Raw genomic sequence first — 24,295 nt, 5'->3', positions numbered from 1 at the left:
GCTAAGACCAGAACACCTGAACGAATATATTTGCCCCCTATACAAATTTGTGCAGGTGACTGCAGAGCTGACCATCACAAACTGGCAGGGAAATAATGGCAACAGGAGTGAAAACCAGCAGAAACAGACCCTTGAAGTCCAGATGGCAATATTATCAAAGACCGATTATAAAGCAAAAATGTTTATGTGCTTAAATAAATAAATAACAGGCTTGAGACTATGGCCAAAGTACAGGAAATTATGTCAAGTGGCATAACAGATTTGAAACCTAACAAAACTTCTGAAATGAAGAATATAATAACCAAAAGAAAAAATTCAAAAGATGGGTTAAACCACAGATTAGCTGTGGCTGAAGAGGGAATTAGTGAGATAGAAATTTGATATCAACCACAGAATCAACAGATTCCATAAATTTTCACATAAAATACATCATAGTGAAATGCAAAAATGCAAAGGCAAAGAAAAAATCTTACAAGTACTTAGGGGAAAAAACCAGAGAGACTACTTTCAAAAGGAGAGCAGTCCAACATGGATGAACCTTGCAATCATTATGCCAAATAAAATTATTTTTATTTTATTTGTGACTTTTGCTTAAGCCAGTCACAAAGGACCACATATTATTAGATTTAATTAATATAAAATGTCCAGAATTGAAAAATCAATAGAAACCAAAAGCAGATTTGTGCAGGGGGATTGTATAAAGGGATGCATTTCAGGCAAAGGAAAGTGAGCCCAGATGACAGTCTTAGATTCATTCATTCACTTAACATATAATCCCTGAGACCTCTTAAGTGTTAGGAACTGTCCTAGATGTGAACACAGGCAGTGAGCAAAACAGGCAAAAGTTTATGCGCTCTAGAGGAGGTAAACAGACCAGGAAATGAGGAAAATGAGGCAGGAGGATATAAAAATGCTAGATGTATGTGTGTGTAAAATAGAGTGGACAGGGAAGACTTTTGGGTAAAGACCAAAATAGAATGAGCGATGGAGATATGGGAGGTGCAAAGCTCCTGAGGCGTGTGGGGGTGTGTGTCTGCCTTGTTCCAGGATCCAGTCAAGGGGAGAGTAGTCAAAAGGAGGAGGGGAGGCATTTTGCAGACGTTGGGGAGGATCTCAGCTTTTACTTTGAGATGGGAGCCATTGAGCGTGTTTTGAGGCATGTCACGGTTGATTTACATTCTAACAGGACCCTCTGGCAGCTAGGTGAAAAATGGACGCTAGAGGCCAAAGAAGCAAGGAGCGCAATGAAGTGGCTGGTACAAGACATCAGATGGGATATGATGGAGATGTAATAGGATGGGGCGTCGGGGACAGATGACAGATTCTGAAATCTCTTCTGCAGGGGGAGCCCTCAGGATTTGCTGAAGGGTGGAACGAAGTGTGGGAGATAAATTAAGGGACAGAGAGGCTGGAGGATGCAAAGAGGCTCCAGCCTATACTGGACGAATTCAAGCTTCATTAGTGGCTCAGTAAAATGATGGAGGGTGACCGCCTGAAGCAGCGTCTCGCTGGCTATAGGTAGGTTCCTGAGCCCGCCTGCGTGGATTCAAGCACATCTGCGTGGCTCCGCGCGGGTCATAAACGAACAGGACCTCGGTTTCCTCTTCTGCAAACTGAGCCGATAACGGTGCCCGCCCCCGCCCCCGTCAGGCCCCGCCCTACAGGCCGCTGTCCGCCCCTGCCACCGCCAGGCCCCGCCCCGCCGGACCTCGGCGGAGCCTCCGCCCGTCCCACCTCCCCCGAGCCCCGCCTCCTCGCTACGGCCGAGCAGGTGAGCTGGGGTCGCGGAATCGGGTCAGCACGACCAGGATCGCCCGGACAGAGTCATTGACACCAGGAACCGCCGAGACCCGGGACGGGGCGGGGACTGCCGGGACTGCCGCCGCGTGATCCCGCGACAATCTGCCGCCGCACTTCCGGGGCTGCCACTTTCACTTTCTCTTCCGCCGAGGCTGCTCTGGCCTTCCTCCCGACTGGCCGCTCGGGAGAGGAGGGAGTGGGCTGAAATCTCGGCCGCCGGGGGCGCTCCCAGCCCAGAGAAGTGGGTCCCGCCCCGGGGACTGTGCGGCGTCGCCCCTTGCCCTCTCCACCAGGCCTGTCCCATTTCCTCTGTTGCCCTTTGCGGGTTTGCGTCGGTGTCCCCAGCCCTTACACGTCCGACGCGGGGGTCCAGCCCGTTGCCTATCCCAGGCCCCATTCTCAGTCCCCGGGTGATGTTACCCGACTGCTGCCGGGAACACCGGAGCACAAAGAGGGCTCGGGCGGCGCGAGAGGAGACCGGCCGGGGCTGAGTCGCTCCAGGTCGCCTATCCTCTGCCAGGGGACCACCCGTAGGTAGCATTTCCCCGGAGCTGCCGCCCCCGCCTGGGGGGATGGGCACAGCCACGCCGGATGGACGAGAAGACCAAGAAAGGTGAGCACAGCCTGGAGGCGGCTGGGAAACGTGGGGTGGGAAGTGGGCTGTGTCAGGGCCCGGCCTCCCTGCCCAGAAGGGCCCTGGAGAGGAGGCTTTAACTGGTCCTGCCCTGCCCCTCAGTTTCTTCCCTTGGATGCTTCTAGTGGCATGTTAGTAACTCCTTTATTTGATGCCGGGAGTTCTCCCTGGGCCAGCTCTGTGCCGGGATGGGGGTGGGGAGCTCCCAGAGGACGCACGAGACCTCCCCAGGCTGGTGGGGGGAATACAGACATCAACTGACGGAATACTGGGGGTCCTTGCCTCCCCTTTCGCCCCACCTACCCAGCATTGAACATAGTCAGGTCATGTCTCCACTCTGCTCAAACACCCTCCTGTGTTTCTGTGTTCTTAGAACAAAGCCCAGAGTCTCTGGGTAACTCAGGACTGCGGGCCTGCTGACCCCAGTCTGCCCGTTTGCCCCCTTGCTCATTCCACTGGAGCCCCATTGACTTCTTGCTGTTCTAATCCAACCATTTCTTGCCCAAGGCCTTTGCCTTTTTACCTTTCTTTCCACCTGGCACACTCTTCCTCAACTGAATCTTAACATATCCAGCCTCTCCTCCTTCAGGTCTGTTTCAGTGTCACCTCTTCCCAGTGGCCTTCCTTGATCTCCTTACCTTGTTTATTTCCTTGCAAGCATGGATCACAATCTGATTTTTTTTCTCTTGATAAAATGTCTCCTTACTGGGCTGGAAGGTCTATGAAGAGAGGGACCCTGTTTCTTATTCACTGCTGAATCCCAGTTTCTGGGACAGTGGCTGGCACATAGTGGAAGTTCAATGAATACTTGTTGGATAAATGAATGGAATTATGGGGGACCTGGGAGTATGAAGGAAAAATAGAACCAAATGAGCAGGGATGGGGTGTGGGGAGGATAGTTAGAGAAGATGTCCCAGAGAAAGAAACTTTTAAGCTGGGTGCTGAAGGATATGTAGGAGTTCATCAAGAAGAGATGAAACAGCATGTACGAAGGATCACTTCCTCCTTTACCCCCTCACCTCCAGCTTCTGAAAAATAAGCTCTGTACTAACCTGCTTCCATTGTGCTGGTTTTCAGCCGAAGAGATGGCCTTGAGACTCACCCGAGCAGTAGCAGGCGGGGATGAACAGGTGGCTACGCAGTGTGCCATCTGGCTGGCACAGCAACGGGTACCCCTGAGTGTGCAAGTGAAGCCTCATGTCTCCTTGACACAGGACATCAGGTAGGGAATGCATGGCTGGCCAGGGACTTAGGGCTTCCTGAACCCCGGCTGCGGTATATTCTTGCTTATAGAACAGTTATTAATAGCATGTTCTAGAATCAAGAGACCTAGTTTCAAACTCTAGCTTTGTCACTAATCAACTGTGAGATTAGGGCAGATCACCTTACCTCTGTTCCCTTTTCTCATTTAAAAAACAAGGCAACAATAGTAGTTATCTCATGGGTTGTTAGGAGGTACATTAGGATATTAGGCCTCATATAACAGGAAAAAAATATGACAGCAGCATAAACAAATTTGATGGCAGGCAGTCCAGATGTGGAAGCTTTGCTCCCTGTAGTCCTAGAGAGATTCATGCTTCTTCTGTCTTGTTATTCTGCCATTCATGGCCTCCATTTTGAGGTTCACCTCATGGTGTAAAAAGGATGTTCCAGCTCCAGCCATCACATCAGCATTCTCGTCAGCAGGACTTACAAGGGTGCCCTCTCCACACTCCTTTTAAGAACACACCTCAGAAATTTGTACACACTTCTTCCACTTAATTTATGTGGACCAGAATTTTTTTCTCACAGCCACTCATCTTAAAGGGAGGCTGTGAAATATAGTCAGGTATCCAACTAGAATTCAGGGTTCTCTTAGCAAGAAAATCAAGAGAATGGCTACTGTCAGTTTGTGCCCTGGGAGACTTAAACTTGATGCTGAAACAGGACAGTACCTGATACATGTTATTCATTCAATAGAAGGAGTTTATCTTTTTTTTTTAATCTGCTTTTTTACTGATTTTACAGTTTCTGATTTCCAGTGATCCTGGTAGATCCCATGAGATTTTTAAAAATGATTTTATTGAGATATAATTGACATGCCATATGATTCAACAATTTAAAGTATATAGTACAAGGCTTTTAGTATACTCAAGAGTTGTATAACCAGCTCCACAATCAATTATGAACATTTTCATCATCCCATAGAGAAACCCTGGACTCATTAGAAATCCCTCCTCATTAGTAGTCCCATCTGCCTACTTTTCCCCATTTCCCCACATCTCCTTTCTATCTCTCAGGATTGGCATGCTCTGGAAATTTTATATAAATGAAATCACGTGATATGTGGCCTTGTGTGTGTGGCGTCTTTCGTGCATCATCATGTTTCCTAGGTTCATCTATTTTGTAGCGTGTCGTCAGAACCTCCTTCCTTTTTATTTGCTGAATAGTAAACCATTGTATGGATAGACTGTATTTTCTGTTAATCAGCTGATGGTTGTTTCTCCTTTTTGGCTATATGAATCATGCTGCTGAACATTTGTGTCCAAGTTTTTATGGGCATATCTTTTTTTCCCAACTTTATTGAGATATAACTGACATATAACGTATTAGCTTAAGGTGTTGTGATGTTGTGATTTATAATAAGAAATAAATATTTGGTCTTTTTGCCCCATCCAGACATAGTTCTCCTAAAAGCCTTGGAATTTCTTAAATGATGAGAGTAGTAAAAAAAAAAAAAGTGTCCTTTTTTATGTTAATGAGATGACTCTAGGAATGCCCTAGATCACCTGCAGATAGGGGCTGTTTGAGGGTTGGAACTTTCAGTCTCATCCCCTGACCTCTAAGTCGAGAAAAGGGCCTGGAGGTTGAATTAGTCACCAGTGGCCAGTGATTTAATCAACCATGCCTAAGTAATGAAGCCTCCATAGACCCCAAAGGACAGGGTTCAGGGATCTTCTGGTTTGGTGAACACAGGGAGATTGGGGGAGAATGGAGCACTCTGGGAGAGGGCATAGAAGCTCTGTGCAACCTTGCCCCGATACTCTTCCATCTGGCTGTTCCTCAGTTGTACCCTTTTAAAAGTAAACTGGTCATCATTTAAGTAAAATGTTTCTCTCTGTGAGCTGCTCTAGCAAATTAGAACCAAAGTTGGTGGTTGTGGGAATTTCTGATTTATAGCCACTTTGGTCAGCAGCACAGGTAACAACGTGGACTTGAGATTGGCATCTGAAGAGGAGGGGGAGGCAGTGCCGTAGGACTGAGCTGTGGAGCTGTGGAAGCTGACGCTGCCTGTGCATAGATAGTGTCAGAATTGAGCTGAATTGTAGGACCCCTTGCTGGTGTTCAAGAATTGCTTGGTGTTGCATAGGAATTGTGTCCAGTTTTATATATGTATACTTGACATATACAATGTGCATAAATAAACATATGTAATATTGTGAAATGATCACCACAGTAAGTTTATGGTGATCATTCTGTTGCCTCACAGTTAACAAATTATTTTTTTCCCTGATGAGAACTTTTAAGATTTACTCTTAGCAACTTTCAAATATATAATACTGTCATCACCATTGTGTACATTGCATACCCAGAACTTATTTATCTGGTAACAGAAGTTTGTGCCTTTGGACCACCTTCACCCATCCCCTCTCCCCCTCAACCTCTGGCAGCTACCAGTCTGTTCTGTTTCTCTGACTTTGGTTTTTTAAGATACCACATATAAGTAAGATAATATAGTATTTGTCTTTTTCTGTTTGATTTATTTCACTTAGCATAATGCCCTCAAGGTCTATCCATGTTGTTGCAAATGGCAGGATTTCCTTCTTGTTATGGCTGAGTAATATTCCATTACATCTGTGTACCTGGAAACAACTGAAGTGTCCATCAGTGTATGAATGGATAAAGAAAATGTGGTGTACACATACAATAGATATATATTTTCATTTCTTATCCTGTGAGTTGTCTTTTCACTTTATTGATAGTGTCCTTTGAAACAGATTTTCATTTTGATGAATTCCAGTTTATCTTTATTTTCTTTTATTGTTTGTGCTTTTGGTGTCATAAGAAACCATTGCCTCATCCAAGGTCATGATTTATCCCTATGTTTTCTTCTAAGAGTTTTATTGTTTTAGCTCTTACATTTAGGTCTTTGATCCATTTTGAGTTAATTTTTGTATATAGAGTGAGGTAGGAGTCCAACTTCATTTTTTTCAATGTGGATTATCAAGTTGTTCCAGCACCATTTGTTAAAGTCTGTTCTTGCCCCATTTAATCATCATGGTGCCTTTGTTGAAAATTAATTGACCATAAATATGAGGTTTATTTCTGGACTTTAGTTTCTCTTCTATTGCTCTATATGTCTGCCCTTATGCCAGGCCACACAGTTTTGATTAGTTTACCCTTGTAGTCAGTTTTTAAATCAGGAAGTGTGAGTCTTCCAACTTTGTTCTTTTTTAAAAGATTGTTTTGGCTATTCTAAGTCCCTTGACTCTCCATATGAATTTTAGGATCTGCAAAAAAAAGGTCAGCTGGGATTTTGATAGGGATTGCACTGAATCTGTAGTTAGTATGGCCACTTGACTTTAAATAAAATACTTTTGTGTCCACTTCTTGATACATAGACTTGAGACAGAAACTGTGTGCTTATGAAAAATTAGGAATTTCACATATTCATGTCTTTCCTTTTCCTGGTTTCTGTTTTTTTGTGAAAGTGTTATAGTACGAGCTCTCCCAGTTGACTTCCACTTGATCCCCCAATTAAGTGGTACTCTAGTTTCTGCTGTAAAATATATTGCTGCACACAACTTATTTATGAAAGCTGTACTTATTCTAATAACATAGTTTAATTAGCTGGTACATCAATCATTAAGTCATGAGTGCTAAAAGAGAACTATTTCTATGAAAACAAAGCTGACTGCTTTATAAAGGTAAGGTAGAAGTGAGTCACCAAAAATACTATAATCACTTTAGCATGAGACACTTGTAAGAAATATGGTAAAAATCCAGAAGGTTCTGTACTCAGATGCTTTGAGAATGTCTAAGTCCTTGCCCCTCTCTAAAGAAGCTGGTACTGGAAATCATAGATCATGTATTATGGATGTGGTTCCTACCAAAAAAAAAATCCTGAGAAACTGAATAGCAGAGTCATACTCAAAGAAAAGCCATTGAGGATGGCACTCATGATGGCGGCATGAGTAGGGTGGTGGGAATCTCCTCCCAAAACCATATATATTTTGAAAATACAGCAAATATAACTATTCCTAAAAGAGAGACCAGAAGATACAGTACAACAGCCAGGCTACATCTACATCTGCAAAAACTCAGGATCTCACAAAAAGGGTAAGATACAAAGCCATGACCCGGCGGACCCGAGCACTCCCCTAACCCCAGCTCACTGGCGGGAGGAAAAGACTCAGATTGGGGAGGGAGTGGCAGCACAGGACTGCTAAATAACCAGCCCTAGTAATCTGCACTGGGAGCACAGACACACATTGCATGGAGTACTGGATATTAGAGAAATGGAAAAGTAAAATCTGAGACAGAGACTGTGAGTGGGTCCCCACAGCCGGGTTCCTGGGACAAAAGAAAAGTGGCACTTTAAAAGTCTTAAAGGGACAAGGGTTTAGCAGGTGGACAAAATTGTCCCGGCACACTCAGCTCAGCAGGCTGGGAATCCTAAGGAACTTCAGGTGCCCTAACCCCCACGGGTGGCAACGCAGCTCTGAAGCCCCTCACAGCGATAAGCAACCTGCTGTTTATCCCCACCCCCACTGACACTGCAAGCAAACCGCAAACCGGCTGACCCCCCCATTGCTGCGGACCAGCCAGGGAGCAGCCCCGCCCACAGCAACAACACAGAGTCTTCTCCTAGCACGCGGCTAACCGGGCCAGACCGAGCGGCTGTTGCTAGCACACAGCTGCCTGGAACAGACAGAGGAAGCCGGCACAAGGTCTGGAAGGCATGAAAGGGTGCCGTTCTTGCAGGGGAACACACCCAGCGCGGATGCAACCCCCGGTAGTGCACTAGGTCATCCCGAGGGGCGCCCCGCCCACTGCAGCTCAGGGAATTAACCCAGAGACTGCTTCCTGTGTGCAGGTAACCAGCACAGGCAGTGGAGAAGGGCAAGGCAATCAGCAAGAAGGAACGGACTTTGTTCTCCCAGCTGACACATGCGCCACTCACTGGCAATCACGTCTATCACCATGAAAAGGCAGAAGAACCTGGTCCAGTCCAAAATTACTCAAATGCCAGAGAGAGGGCCTGGCGAGATAGATATAACCAATCTTCCTGGAAAAGAATTCAAAATAAAAGTTATAATCATGCTGATGGAGCTTCAGAGAAATATGCAAGAGCTAAGGCATGAAGTCTGGAGGGAAATAGCAAATGAAACAATCAATGGAAGGATTTAAGAGCAGACTGGATGAGGTGCAAGAGACTGTTAATGGAATAGAAATCAGAGAAAAGGAATACAGAGAAGCTGAGGCAGAGAGAGATAAAAGGATCTCTAGGAATGAAAGAATTAAGAGAACTGTGTGACCAATCCAAACGGAACAATATCACATAATGCCAGAAGAAGAAGAGAGAGAAAAACGGATAGAAAGTGTCTTTTGAAGAAATAATTGCTGAAAACTTCCCCAAGCTTGGGAAGGAAATAGTCTCTCAGACCATGGAAGCCCACAAATCTCCCAACACAAGGGACCCAAGGAGGAAAACACCAAGACATACAATAATTAAAATGGCAAAGATCAAAGATAAGGACAGAGTATTAAAGGCAGCCAGAGAGAGAAAAAAGATCACCTACAAAGGAAAGCGCATCAGGCTGTCATCAAACTTCTCAACAGAAACCTTACAGGCCAGAAGAGAATGGCATGATATATTTAATGCAATGAAACAGAAGGGCCTCAAACCAAGAATACTGTATCCAGCATGATTATCATTTAAATTTGAAGGAGGGATTCAACAATTTCCAGATAAGCAAAAGTTGAGGGTATTTGCCTCCCAAAAACCACCTCTACAGGGTATCTTAAAGGGACTGCTCTAGATGGAAGTACTCCTAAGGCTAAATAGATGTCACCAGAGAAAATAAAATCACACCAAAGAAAGCAGACCAACCAAATACTAACTGAAGGCAAAAAATAAAATCAGTTATCCACAAAGGAATACAGAATAAAACACCTAACATATAAAGAGTGGAGGAGGAAGAATAAGAAGGGAGAGAAATAAAGGATCATGAGACTGTGTTTATAATAGTGTAATAAGTGAGTTAAAGTTAGATGGTTAGATAGTAAAGAAGCTACCCTTTGAACCTTTGGTAACCACAAATCCAAAGCCTGCAAAGGCAATAAGTACATATCTATCTATAATCACCCTAAATGTAAATGGACTGAATGCAGGACACTAACAAATGGAAATTCATCCCATGCTCTTGGCTAGGAAGAATTAATATTGTCAAAATGGCCATCCTGCCTAATGCAATCTACAGATTCAATGCAATTCCTATCAAAATACCTACAGCATTCTTCAGTGAACTGGAGCAAATTGTTCTAAAATTCATATGGAACCACAAAAGACCCCAAATACCCAAAGCAATCCTGAGAAGGAAGAATAAAGCAGGGGGAATTATGCTCCCTGACTTCAAGCTCTACTACAAAGCCACAGTAATCAAGACAATTTGGTACTGGCACAAGAACAGACCCATAGACCAGTGGAACAGAATAGAGAGTCCAGATATAAACCCAAGCATATATGGCCAATAATACACGATAAAGGACCTATGGATATACAATGGGGAAATGACAGCCTCTTCAATGGCTGGTGTTGGCAAAACTGGACAGCTACATGTAAGAGAATGAAACTGGAGTCTACCCCTTACACAAAAGTAAACTCAAAATGGATCAAAGACCTGAATGTAAGTCATGAAACCATAAAACTCTTAGAAAAAAATATAGGCAAAAACCTCTTGGACATAAACATGAGCAACTTCTTCATGAACATATCTCTCCGGGCAAGGGAAACAAAAGCAAAAATGAACAAGTGGGACTATATCAAGCTGAAAAGCTTCTGTATAGCAAAGGACACCACGAGTATGACAAAAAGGCATCCTACAGTATGGGAGAATATATTCATAAATGACAGATCTGATAAAGGGTTGACATCCAAAATATATGAAGAGCTCACGTACCTCAACAAATAAAAAGCAAATAATCCAATTAAAAAATGGGCAGAGGATCTGAACAGACACATCACTAAAGAATAAATTCAGATGGCCAACAGGCATATGAAAAGATGCTCCACATTGCTAATCATCAGAGAAATGCAAATTAAAACCACATTGAGGTATCACCTCACACCAGTTAGGATGGCCACCATCCAAAAGACAAAGAACAACAAATGCTGGCAAGGATTTGGAGAAAGGGGAACCCTCCTACACTGCTGGTGGGAATGTAAATTAGTTCAACCATTGTGGAAAGCAGTATGGAGGTTCCTCAAAAAACTAAAAATAGAAATATCATTTGACCCAGGAATTCCACTCGTAGGAATTTACCCTAAGAATGCAGGAACCCCATTTCAAAAAGACAGATGCACCCCTATGTTTATCGCAGCACTATTTACAATAGCCAAGAAATGGAAGCAACCTAAGTGTCCATCAGTAGATGAATGGATAAAGAAGATGTGGTACATATACACATTGGAATACTATTCAGCCATAAGAAGAAAACAAATCCTACCATTTGCAACAGCATGGATGGACCTAGAGGGTATTATACTCAGAGAAATAAGCCAGGTGGAGAAAGACAAGTATCAAATGATCTCACTCATCTGTGGAGTATAAGAACAAAGCAAAAACTGAAGGAACAAAACAGCAGCAGACTCACAGAACCCAAGAATGGACTAACAGTTACCAAAGGGAAAGGGACTGGGGAGGATGGATGGGAAGGGAGGGATAAGGGGGAAAAAGGGGCATTATGATTAGCACACGTAATGTAGGGAGGGGCACAGGGAGGGCTGTACAACATAGAAAAGACAAGTAATGATTCTATAGCATCTTACTATGCTGATGGACAGTGACTGTAATGGGTTATGTGGCGAGGACTTGATAATGGGGGGAGTCTAGTAACCATAATGTTGCTCATGTAACTGTACATTAATGATACAAAAAAAAAAGTCATTGGTTGTTCACCTAGAGTTCGGCCCATGAATGTACATTTATGATTTGTAAGATAAAATTAAGTGTTTAAGGTTTGTCTGCAGATGTTTTTGAAATTCTCTGCTTTAGTGAATTTTCTGATTAATTGATTTGTATGGATCCTGAAGATACTGGCTATGAGGGCTCCAACTGTATTTTTTTTGTTATTGGTGTTAAGGTTAATATTCAGCTTTTGTTTCCTAGCTATAATTAAGACTCCCATGCTTTGCTTCTACATTGATTCCAACAAGATAAAACCATGAAAATAATATTTTGGTTATGGACATGTTATTCACTATTGGAATAAGTATTGCTGTCAAAATTCTATGCACTTTTGTTTCATAACCCCTGTTGCTTGAAGAAGAATATTGTGAAGATGAAGATCTAGTCCTTTTAATTTCCTTAAGTTTTTCTTCCATTCTCTGCCTCAGAATCAGCTATTCTTGTTTCTTGGATTTCAAAAACTTTCCATATGGAAAAGTGATGGTAAACCTTTGGAATCTTTACATCTAAAAATTTCATTTATTTTGCCCTCTTGATTGATAATTGGCTGCGTGTTGAAAAATCATTATTCTGAGGAATTTTGAGGGTATTTTCTGGAGTATTTTAAAGCAAATCTCGAATATTATTTCATTATTAAATAACTTAGTGTCTTCCATGAACAGATGCTCCACATCACTAATCATCAGGGAAATGCAAATTAAACCACAATGAGATATCACCTCACACCAGTAAGGATGGCCTTCATCGAAAAGACTAAGAACAACAAATGCTGGAGAGGATGTGGAGAAAGGGGAACCCTCCTACACTGCTGGTGGGAATGTAAATTAGTTCAACCATTGTGGAAAGCAGTATGGAGGTTCTTCAAAAAACTAAAAATAGAAACACCATTTGACCCGGGAATCCCACTCCTTGGAATTGACCCAAAGAATACAACTTCTCAGATTCAAAAAGACATATCCACCCCTATGTTTACTGCCACATTGTTTACAATAGCCAAGATATGGAAGCAGCCTAAGTGTCCATCAGTAGATCAATGGATAAAGAAGATGTGGTACATATACACAATGGAATACTATTCAGCCATAAGAAGAAAACAAATCCTACCATTTGCAGCAACATGGATGGAGCTGGAGGACATTATGCTCAGTGAAATAAGCCAGGTGGAGAAAGACAAGTGCCAAATGATTTCCCTCATTTGTGGAGAATAACAACAAAACAAAACTGAAGGAACAAAATAGCAGCAGACTCACAGACTCCAAGAAGGAACTAGTGGTTACCGAAGGGGAGGTGTGTGGGAGGGCGGGTGGGTAGGGAGGGAGAAGGGGACTGAGGGGTATTACGTTTAGTACACATGGTGTGGGGGATCACGGGGAGAACAGTGTATCACAGAGAAGGCACATAGTGGATCTGTGGCATCTTGCTGCACTGATGGACAGTGACTGCATTGGGGTGTGGGTGAGCACTTGATAAAATGGGTAAATGTAGTAACCACATTGTTTTTTCATGTGAAACCTTCATAAGAGTGTATATCAATCATACCTTAATAAAACATTAAAATAAATAAATAATTTAGTGTCTTCAAAAAATAAGGACTTAAAAAAATAAACTCGATTCCATTATCACACTGAAAAAATTAATAATTCCTTGAAATTCCCAAATACTCTGCTTATATTCAGATTTCCCTGATTATCTCATTAACACTTTTTATAGTTTTTTTGTTCCAATCAGGAGCCAAACAGGATGGACACATAGCATTTTTAATATTGTCTTAAGTTTTATTCTTTTTCTCTATTTATATGCCATGACTATTTAAAGAAGCCTGGTCTTTGACTTCCAGGATTTTCCCACATTCTGTATTTATTATTTGCCTTGTCAGGATGTCATTTACAATCTCCCATTTTTCCTGTGAACTTGGAGTTGGAGCTCGAGGTTAGATGAGTCAGGAGTCACTCTGTAAATTTCCAGGAACTATTCCTCATTTTCTGATTGCTTCTTGCTCTTCTTGCTTGACAGTCACAGTGTTTCCCCAAGTCTCCCTGAAGGTACTAAGTGGACTTCATTTTTCTGTACCCTACTTTATCTGTTTCCTTTGGGATCAGTTACGTTTTTCCATCTTAGTTCTTCCTTTTTGTGCTTCTGGTTTTCCAAAAATGTATGAGGAATCCTTGAGAAGGTTGGTATTTAAAACCATTTTCTCTGCAATTAGACTGTTTGGGTTGAAATCCTGCCTCTGATAGTTATTAATTGCTTACTCGGCAGAGTCTCCGTAACCTGTCTGTGCCTCATGTCTTTATCTGTAACATAGAGGTGACGACAGTATCTGCCACAAGGGTTTGTTGAGAGGATTAAATGAGTTAATACACGTTAAGTGCTTTGAAGGGTCTTGGCATATAGTGAATAATATCTGGTGGTGATTTGGCTGAGGGCAATCACAGAAGAGGCTGGAGAGGTAAGGAGGGGCTAGTGCATGGAGGCCCTTGTATGCCACGGGGAATTTGGGTTTTATTCTAAGAGCAAGTGTGGAGCTGTTGGAGGGGCTTAAGCAGTAGATTCTGATAAAGGAGGAAGCCCAGGAGTATGGGAATCCAGAAGAGGTCCCTAGCCCAGACTGGGGGAACATGTGTGTGTACTTGGTCATGTGCATGCACAGGTATGCACACATGTATGGGTCAACAGCTGGTGGCTGAGGCAGAGCCTGTTGCCCTAATCCGCAGGCTCTGGGTGAGTGTGGAGGATGCTCATATGCATACTGTCACCATCTGGCTCACGGTGCGCCCTGACATGACGGTGGCTTCCCTCAAGGATATGGTGAGTAAAGGAGCTAAAGGGGGACATCAGGCCGAAGGCTTCCCATTTTTGCCCCCACCTCTCTCTACTCTGGTCCTCCCTTCCCACTCTGCCTCTCTCATGTGCCCGGCCAGGTATTCTTGGACTATGGCTTCCCGCCAACCCTGCAGCAGTGGGTGATTGGTCAGCGGTTAGCACGGGACCAGGAGACCTTGCACTCCCATGGGGTGAGGCGCAATGGGGACAGTGCCTACCTCTATCTGCTCTCAGCCCGCAACACCTCACTCAACCCTCAGGAGCTGCAGCGGGAGCGGCAGCTGCGGATGCTGGAAGGTGAGGCTGTGCCCCTGAGTGACACGGGACTTACCTGAGGTCCTAGGGCGAGAGGCAGCAGAGCCCATGGGAGTCCCCGGAGGAGGGTCTTATTCGTAGTGCGAGAGGACATTTCAGGAACCATTGTGAGAATAGCCTGCTGGGGAAGAGATGCTGAGTTCAAACCTGGCACTGACATTTATCTGCTCTGTGACCTTGGGTGGGTGCCTACTCTGCTCAGTTTTATGAATCTGTAAACTGGATATGATAATAATGGCTGGAATTTATTCTAATTTTTTGTTACTTATTTTTGATATCTTTCAGACCTACAAAAAGTTTGCGAAATTGTGCAAAGAATTGTATAACAAATTCCCATGTACTTTTCATCTGGAGTCCCCAGAATGCTAATGTTTTACCATGTTTGCTTTGCTTTATCATTCTATAATAATTTTTTATAGAAATTATTAATAGAAATTTTATAAGTATTATACACAATTTTTTTCTGAACTGTTTTGAGGGAAGTTGCAGACATGACGACCTTCTCCCCTTAATGTTTGAGTGTGTTTCCTTTAAAAAAGGATCCTTTTCTTACATTAACATGTGCAACTGTCAGCTTTAGGAAATTAACATTGATGCAGTACTATTTTCTAATCTACAGCTCTTAATCAAATGGTGCCCAGTGTCTGTCTCTCTGATGTCCTGTGTAGCACAGACCTGGCAGCTTTCCTCATGTCTGTCTCTTTCAATCGTTGGTCTCGATCTTCCTCTGACTCTCCTAATATTTGGAGTCCAAGCCACTTTGGTTTTTGTTTTTCTGCCCTTTGTGTCCTCATGAATGGATTCAGATCCAGTAACTGGGCAGGACCACCTCAGAAGTGTTTTTCCCGCTAGGTCATCACTTCGGGAGCACAGGAGGTCGTTTTTAGGCAGCAGGGTTTTTAAGCTGGAAGAACGGGGCATTCATTCATGGGTGAAAGGGACCCTGACCCTGTGGGAGCCAGCACACTCAGCCCGGTCTGGGAGGTCTGCTATCCCCGCCAGAGACCCTCCAGGGAGGAGGAAGGGGTGGAGGGGGCTTGTGGGGTGCGGGAGCCCAGCTGGTTCAGGGGTGGGAGCAGTGGGCCTCAGGGATCTACCAACCCCTTCTCTCCCCTCCCCAGATCTGGGCTTCAAGGATCTCGCGTTGCAGCCTCGGGGGCCACAGGAGCCCGCAGCCACGAAGCCCGGGGCCCCCCAGCAGCCCGGACGAGGCCAGCCGGACGCCGCTCCCGAACCCCAGCCGGTAAGCAGCCTCTGCGCCCCGGCCGGCGCCGCCCCGTGCCCGCGCCACGCTCACCGCCATTCTGCCCCCAGGTGGGCTGGCAGTGCCTCGGCTGCACCTTCATCAACAAGCCCACTCGGCCGGGCTGCGAGATGTGCTGCCGGGCGCGGCCCGAGGCCTACCAGGTCCCTGCTTCGTACCAGCCCGATGAGGAGGAGCGCGCGCGCATGGCCGGCGAGGAGGAGGCGCTGCGCCAGTACCAGCAGGTGGGTGCGGGGCAGGCGGGGAGGCGGAGGCCGGAAGGCAGGGCCCTCTGCAGTGCCCCCCCTCACCCCAGCCCCGCTTTGCTGCCTTGCGTCTCATGACCACTGCTGGCGGTGACCTTGCACTTGACTGTGACCCACCCTCTCTCAGAGGTCATCGTGTTGCTGAGACCCTGCTCTGCCTGTGACCACATGCCCCACACTACGTGGGATGTTGCTCTGCCGCTAGCTTTGACTTACACACCCTTTGTGTGCGAAGTGTCCTGCCTGTGAACCCAGCACCCTACCTGTGATCTTAACCACGCCTCCGTCACACTCATCCACCGTGACCTAGCGCCTGCTTCACTCAGCCATGACCTCACTCTGGAACCTGCTACTCCTGACCCCTCTCCCTCACTGGCTATGCCCCCACCCCCACTCCCCGACTTCCTATGACCCTGGTAGACCCACCCCAGAACGTGCCACATGCAGTGACTACACAGATAGCTAGCCTTGACTGTTCACCATTCTGATCAGATGCCCACTCCACTCTCGTCCCACACCTACATTCCCTTCTGGACCCAGTGCTGCCCTTGGCCCACCCCTGCCAGATCTCAGTCCTGGTCCCTTCTACACCATCCTCTCTCTGGCCTTACTCTGCGCCCTGGCTTTATCACCACCCTGCATACCCCTGACCTGCTCTGTAACCATGACCTGGCTTCCCCGCACTCCCTGGCCCCAGCCCTGCCCTGCTACCCCTGACTTCGCTCAGACCATGACTCCCCTGCCTTTTGCTACCGCCTTCGCTCCCTTGTCTGTTTTGACTTCTGGACGCAGCCACAACCTGCCCCTGCCTGGCCCTCCAGCGCCTGGCTTTCCTCCCCCTTGCTAGGCCCAGCACCGATCCCACTTCTCCCAGCGTCTCCCGCGCCTGCCCGCGGCCAGGCCACCCCTACCCCACCCAGGGATCCGGCCTCGCCTAAGGGTTTGGGCGGCGCCCCCTGGTCCTGCCCCCTCCCTGGTCTGAGACCTGAGACCCTAACCGCCCGCGGCCCCGCCCCATGTGCCCAGCGTCAGCAGCAGCAGCTGGAGGGGAACTACCTGCAGCACGTGCAGCTGGATCAGAGAAGCCTGGTGCTGAACACCGAGCCCACCGAGTGCCCCGTGTGCTACTCTGTGCTGGCGCCCGGCGAGGCCGTGGTGCTGCGCGAGTGTCTGCACACCTTCTGCAGGTGCGGCCCCCGCCCCACCCCACCCCACCCCCAGCCGCACTGCGTTGATCCCAGCCGCCGATGGTCCACGGCTGGAAGTGGGTGGGGCCCGGTCACTTACTTCTCGTTAGACGCCCACAAAAACCTGCAAAGTAGGCGCTCTCTCTCTCATTCTGCAGAGGAGGAATGTGAGGGTCCGGGTGGCCCGCAGCTTGATCAAGGCCGTGCCGCTTACGCATTCCGGCTCCGGAGCCTGTGCCCTGCGCCACTGCCTGGCCAGGCCCGAGGGGGTGCACTGAGGCCTCAGCCCTGGCAGCCTGGGCCAGCCCTGTCTTCCGCCTCCCGTGGGCAGCCGCCCCTCCCTGAGGCTCCTCTGCAGGCCCGTCCTTGCTGGGCTGTGGAGAACATGTCCTCCTTCACCGGGGCAGAGGTGTTTAACCGCCCCTTGGGAGGCCAATGTTGATCAAATAATCACTGATATAGTTGTGAATAGTGTCAACTGCTACGTGCCAGTGGATTGTGCCGAAAGAACAGGAGAGGGTAGGGGAAGGCCCAGGGAGGAGCACTTGGGCAGAGACCAGAGGATGTGTGCCTGGCCAAGTGAGGGGTCAGTGTGGCGGGAGCCGAGGAATGGGCAGGTATTAGGGAGGGTGACCAGGGCTCTTGTGAACCGCAGTGAGAGGTGCTGGTTCTGGGCAGGACAGGATGGGAGGACTGGGCCACTGTGTTGAGAATAGACTCTAGGGGTGAGGTGGACACAGGAAACCCAGAGAGGAGGTTCTCGCTATCCTGCCAGTGAGGAGTGATGGGACCTGGAGTGGAGCAAGGGGAACAGCAGTGGGATGGACAGAAATGGAGGCCTTGATGATGGGTTGGAGGGACAGGAAGAGAAGGCAGGTACTGAGAAGAAGCCCACCTGGGGCCAGACCTTGTCATGTGAGGATAGAGTCTGAGTGTATGGGGTTCAGGTGACCCTAACCTCCACCCCTCCCCCTCCCAGGGAGTGTCTGCAGGGCACCATCCGCAACAGCCAGGAGGCGGAGGTCTCCTGCCCCTTCATTGACAACACCTACTCGTGCTCGGGCAAGCTGCTGGAGAGGGAGATCCGGGCGGTAAGGCCTGGGGAGGGGGCCACACTGAGCTGGCAGGTGGGAACTGGCTCCAGGATGCCATTTAGCAAGAGCTTTCTCTGTGTGGGATGCTGGAGGCCCAAGCAATGAACAGGACAGGAATTAGGAGAAATAGCTAGTAAGGAAACCACCTCTGTGAAAGAAAGACAGCAAAGTGGTTGAGACTGGGGGAGCTCTGGAGCCAGATGGCCTCAGTGACCTCAAGTCAGATACTCAACCTCAGTTTTCTCATCTCAGGGTCAAGTTAGAGGTCGTTTCTGTTTCAAAAGTGGTGAAGATTGTAGAGAATATGTGTAAAGAATTTAAAGTAGTGCTTGGCACATAGTAAGCCCTTGTATCAGTTAGCTTTTGCTGTGTAACAAGTCAGTCCAGATTTAGTGGCTTAAAACAACCACCCTTTATTTAAACCATGAAGCTATGTGTTAGTGATTTGGGTTGGGTTCACTGGATGATTCTTCTGGTCCAGACTGGGCCTGGCTGATCTCATCTGGACTTAGCCGGTGGGTCAGCTGGCATGGACTGGTTTGTGTTAGTCTTATCTGCCATGGCTGGGGTGTCTGGGCCTCTTTCCATTTTGGTGTCTCATCCAGCAGCAGGCTGGCCAGGGCCTGCTCACAGGGTGCTGGGCTCCAGGCTTCAGGAGTGGCCAGAGGATAGCCCCACCATGAGGAGTGTGCTTTCCAGGTTTCTGTCCATTTCTCACTTGCTGCTTGTTGGGCCTTTGGCCAAAGCACGTCACATGCTCAAGCCGAGTCTATGCAAGCGGGACTACCTGAGGGTGTGTAGTCAGGGAGACCTGAACAAATCAGGGCCATTGCTCTAGCTCTCTCTCACAGTGCTCAGTATTTATGTCTGCATGTGTGTATATTTTCTCATTACTATTAATGTTACTGTTGTCGAGTTCTCTCCCTGACTACTTTCTTGAGTAAGTCCTTTCCCTTCTGTAGGCCTCCATTTCCCCATCTGTACAATAGAGTGTTGGGCAAGCGATTTGTGTTTTTTAAACTGCTGGGGAATGGCTTTCCTGGCATTGGGCTTGGATTCCCATGCAACACATGGAGGCAGGGTCAAAGGTGGCTGAGGTCCAAATGGGAGATCCCCACAGGCACATACACAAGACTTTGTTCCTGCCCATCACTCTGCCTCTCTTACAACCCTGCCTCTGAGCATCACCCAGCTTCACCAAATGTTTCCTGGGGCCCAAGGTGTTCTTCCTTAGGGGAAAAAGGGGAGGCAGAAGGGATAGAACTTTGGGAACTCCCACCTCTCACAGCGAGAGCAGCCCCACTATTATCTGTGGTCTGTGAGGTGTCAGAGAAAGGCAGCACTGGGTGGTTACCGAGGCCTTGTTGCTCTAGCCTGGAGAGCCCCAAGACATATAGTCATCCCGTAGCCCCAGCACCCATAGTCATTGCCTGGAAGTTTTTCCCTGTGAAGTCCACCTCTGCTTAGGGGCCTGCCTCGCCACATGCCTGCACCACATAGAACTAGAACAGAAATCAGAGGAAAATCACCCACAACCCTGCCATCCCAGGAAATCCCGATCATATTTTCTCCTGTTTCCTTTGTTGTCTCTGGACAGAGGTGATTTTTTTTTCCTTTTAAAATCAACCGTAATAAGGTATATTTTGCACACAATAAAGTACGTCCATTGTTAGCTGTACAGTTCAATGAGTTTTGACAACTGTAACTCTTATAACCACTACAAGATACAGAACATAAGCTTGATTTTTACTTCATTGTAACCAGCATAGACAGAAGAGTTTTTGCTACAAAATCTTTCTAAAGATTATTATTAATCTCTATGGCATATATCCTGTTTATACCTCTTCTTTTAATTCCAGTTTCTGTTTGTAAGGAATGCTTCAAGGAATATTTTGCATGGTGTCTTCCTTATATATTATTTTCTTAGGACAAACTTGTAGAAGTGGAGTGAGTCCCAGAGCCTCTTAAAAGTTTGTGGTGGTTGAAACATTATTGCCACATTGCTTTCTCAGAGTGTGATGTACCACGATACTAGTTTAACCACACATCTTCCCCAGCATTGCTTGTTATTATTTTTTTCCTATTTTTTTATTGTGGTTAAAATACACATAACAAAATTTAGCATTCTAAGCAGTGTATAGTTCTGTGGCATTACATACATTCACACTGTTGTGCAGCCATCACACCATCCAGCCCCAGAACTTTTAATCCACTTTTTGAATGGAGATTTTAAATGCTGAGGAAGATGGGGAGAAAAGAGCCTGGGCTGGGTTGGACTTTATGGGTTGGGGCTTCCTGGCAAGGATTTGGTGGCAAGGAGGGCCACAGAGCAGCTGTTCTGAACCCCGAGCAAGAAGGTTGTCATCTGTTGGCAGCTGCTGACCCCCGAGGACTACCAGCGATTTCTGGACCTGGGCATCTCCATTGCTGAAAACCGCAGTGCTTTCAGCTACCACTGCAAGACCCCGGATTGCAAAGGGTGGTGCTTCTTTGAGGATGATGTCAATGAGTTTGCCTGCCCTGTGTGTTTCCATGTCAACTGCCTACTCTGCAAGGTGGGATGGGGCCTCACACTGCCTAGCTACCCTCGTCCTGCCAGGAGCTCACTGCAGTTCACTGCTTGTTCTCCTGGGAAGACAATGCTAGCCTCGTGGTCATGACTTGAGCAGCATGTCAGTGACAGGGCCTGGCGTGGGCCCCAAACTGAGCCTAAGTCTCAAACCAAGACATGGCCCTGGACTGAGCCCCAATCTTATGTCCCAGCCCCAGCCCCAGATGGAACCTCAACGTAAACTGAGCCTTGGCCCAGTACTGAGCACCAGCCCCTGTCTCAGACTGAGCTCTGATCCCAGTCACAGACCAACCCCAACGCTGACCCCAGATCAGACCTGTCAACCCTTGTCCTGGACGGAGCCCTGACCCCAACCCCAGACTGAGCCCTGCTGTACCCTTACCTCAGACTGGTCCCAACCCTCATCCTTCTAGCAGTTGACAGAGACTGGGCTCAAAGTGAGCAGAGAGGCCTGAGCCTGGTTGTGGCCTAAGCAAGTTTAGTCTCAGAGCTTTGGCCCTGTAATTAGGGCAGAGCCTAACCAGGGATGGAGGGGCTGCAGCTGACAGGAGAGGTGGTTTAGGGGTTTCTGTGCCCATCAGGACATCAAGGGGTATGTGTAATTGTCATATGTGACCACCCTGGCTTCACCTCCCCAGCCTCCGTGTCTTCTGTAAGTGTGTATTTGGTTTACAGAGCCAGGCCCAGTCAAGGACAGCATCCAAAGGCGTTGTGTGCTTATGTGGGTGCCTGCCCTGCCCCTCACCTCTCCCAGTTTTTTAACCTGCTGGGGAACTGTCTCACCTCAAGCCCCTCACCCCACGGCAGGCCATTCACGAGCAGATGAACTGCAAGGAGTACCAGGACGACTTGGCCCTGCGGGCGCAGAATGACGCGGCTGCCCAGCAGACAACGGAGATGCTGAGGGTGCGGCGGGGGCAGGGCTGAGGGCCCGGGGACTTGAGTTCTGGCAGCTCTGGGTTGGGGGCTTCTCAGGGCTGGTTCATGTGGCCCTAGAGGCTCTGACCTCCCTCTGGCATCACTCCCATCCAGAGGTGGGACTTAGGACAAGTGGTCAGGTGGCGAGCAGAAGGAAGATCCTCTAGGTGAAGGGAGACCACAGACACAAAGGTGTGGAGGCGGGGCACAGCCAGGCCTGGCACTGCAGTGTAGGAGGGTGGTCCCACAGCTCCGGAGGGGCGGCCGGTTTCCCTCTGGTGTGGCAGGCCCAGGGAGCCGGCCTAGGCCAGCAGCCACCTGGCCTGGCTAAAAGCCACTTCTGCTTTGCTCCAGTCAATGCTACAGCAGGGTGAGGCCATGCACTGCCCACAGTGCCAGATCGTGGTGCAGAAGAAGGACGGGTGTGACTGGATCCGCTGCACCGTCTGCCACACCGAGATCTGCTGGGTCACCAAGGGCCCACGCTGGGGCCCTGCTGTGAGTCCAGAAAGTAGAGGGCTTGGGAGTGATATGGGGAGGGTGTCCTCCTGGGCCTCGCCCAAGAGTGGAATGGAAAACTTCAGGCCATATCCAACCCACCACTTGTATTTGTATAGTTCATGAAGTAAGGATGTTTTTACATTTTTTTAAATGACTGAAAGTATCAAAAGAAGAAGGGGGGAAAAATGTCATAACTTGTGAAAATTATATGAAGTCTAAAATTTAGTGTCCATAAATAAAGTGTAATGGGAGCCCAGCCATGCTCATTCATTTATACCATTTATGGCTGCTTTTGTGCTAAAAAGGCAGAGACCTTAAAGCCTAAAATAACTCCCTTTACAGAACAAGGTTGCCTACCCCTATTCTAAAAGGACAGTGGTTAAGGATTCAGTCTGGAGTTAGAGGTGGAGTGGGTCCCTGGCTGTGAGAACATTGGCTGTGTGATCAGGCTGTTACTACCTTCTCTGAGCCTCAGTTTCTTCATCTGTATAATGGAGATGATAGTAGGGCCTATCTCAGGCTTGTCAGAATTGAATGAAAAAGTGTAAGAAAAATGCTGAGCAAGTATGTATCACATGGAGAGTGATCCGTATAAGGTAGTTGCCATTATTAGGAGTGGGTTCCTGGAACTGGGGGCTTGTTGCCACATGCAGAAGGACATGAGACAGATGGAGGCAGAGGGAGCTGCCCTCTTCCATGCTGCCCGTGTGCTGACCCACCCAGACACTGCTTTGGGGGTGCGATGGAGAAGTACAGGGGGACACCGTCTTCCCTGCCCTGACCTTTTCTTCTCTTCCTCCCAATCCTCCAGGGCCCAGGAGACACCAGCGGGGGCTGTCGCTGCCGGGTGAATGGGATTCCTTGCCACCCCAGCTGTCAGAACTGCCACTGAGCTGAGGATGGCCTGGTTGCCATGCTGACCGTACCCCACATACCCATCCTGCTGTGGGACAGGGCTGGTGCTTTGGCTCTGATTTCTGGCCTGGGAGATACCTCCCTGCTTGGCTGAGAATGGGACCCTGCAGAGGCCAAGGCCCCGAGCTGCTTGGAGTCTTGTTTGCTGTGGGTGTTGCAGGGGCCCTGCCTGAGCTGGCTCTTTTCCATGGCTGTACCTGCCTGGGGCCCTTCCCCTGGGGCTTGCTGGCCAGACCTCTCAGCTCTCTGCAGCTCTCTGCTCTGCCTGGCCCAGCCTTAAACACAGCCCTGGCCAGAGGACTTGCTGGATGGAGCCCCTGAAAGCCCCTGTGAAACCACACTCCCCTAGCCACCACCCTCAATGCTGAGCACTCACAGCCTGCCACCTCCCCTGCTTTCTGGGGGTGACTGTCTCTCCCTTTGCTGTGGAAGGCCTGGGGCCTCTTAGAATTGCTGCTAATCCTATTTAGAGCCCGGAGGGAGACTGGCAGCTTCTAAAGTACAGCCCATCAGGTCCGGCTTCTGTGTCTCCCTCTTTGCTGCCTTTTAAATTAATTAAAATGGTTTTCCATGAAGGGATGAGTGTGATGTCCGTGAGAGGAAGTGAAAGGGTCATGCATGGTCTGGGACTTCATACACAGGCAGGATCCCAAGCCCTCCGGGAATGGTGACAGGAAGTTGATATATTGGCCCCCGACAATGGTGGAATGAGTGAGCATTGGGATCCTTGCACTAGACTTGGCCTTCCTGTGCCCACTTTGAGGGGCAGGATGCTCTTTGGTCAACATTCACCTGAATAGGCCTAGTTGCAGTGTGTTGAAAAGTCCGCAAAGCAGGGTCTGTAGATCAGCCTGGAT

General features: G+C 47.7%; 1 protein-coding gene across 4 annotated transcripts; it reads left to right on the top strand.

The window, feature by feature from the left end:
- Positions 1-1,693: 1,693 nt before the first annotated feature.
- Positions 1,694-24,013, top strand: RBCK1 (RANBP2-type and C3HC4-type zinc finger containing 1). Of its 4 annotated transcripts, none has more exons than XM_036924794.2 (13): positions 1,694-1,771; positions 2,321-2,413; positions 3,512-3,656; positions 14,319-14,412; positions 14,526-14,724; positions 15,864-15,985; positions 16,057-16,230; positions 17,278-17,438; positions 18,418-18,529; positions 20,908-21,087; positions 21,912-22,010; positions 22,377-22,520; positions 23,335-24,013. In XM_036924794.2, the coding sequence occupies exons 2-13, from the start codon at positions 2,392-2,394 to the stop codon at positions 23,413-23,415; spliced, it is 1,533 nt and encodes a 510-aa protein (XP_036780689.2). In that variant the 5' UTR covers positions 1,694-1,771; positions 2,321-2,391; the 3' UTR covers positions 23,416-24,013. The 4 variants fall into 4 exon arrangements, with proteins under 4 accessions (XP_036780689.2, XP_057358843.1, XP_036780690.2 ...); XM_057502861.1 differs by lacking the exon at positions 1,694-1,771 and adding an exon at positions 1,903-2,041; XM_057502860.1 differs by lacking the exon at positions 1,694-1,771 and having other exon boundaries at positions 1,892-2,413.
- The last annotated feature ends 282 nt before the right edge of the window (positions 24,014-24,295 follow it).

The sequence above is a fragment of the Manis pentadactyla genome, chromosome 5 (genome assembly GCF_030020395.1).
Source record: "Manis pentadactyla isolate mManPen7 chromosome 5, mManPen7.hap1, whole genome shotgun sequence".
Lineage (NCBI taxonomy): Eukaryota > Metazoa > Chordata > Mammalia > Pholidota > Manidae > Manis > Manis pentadactyla.
Note: the sequence above shows the minus strand (reverse complement) of the source record. Positions and strands in the feature narration are given on the sequence as shown.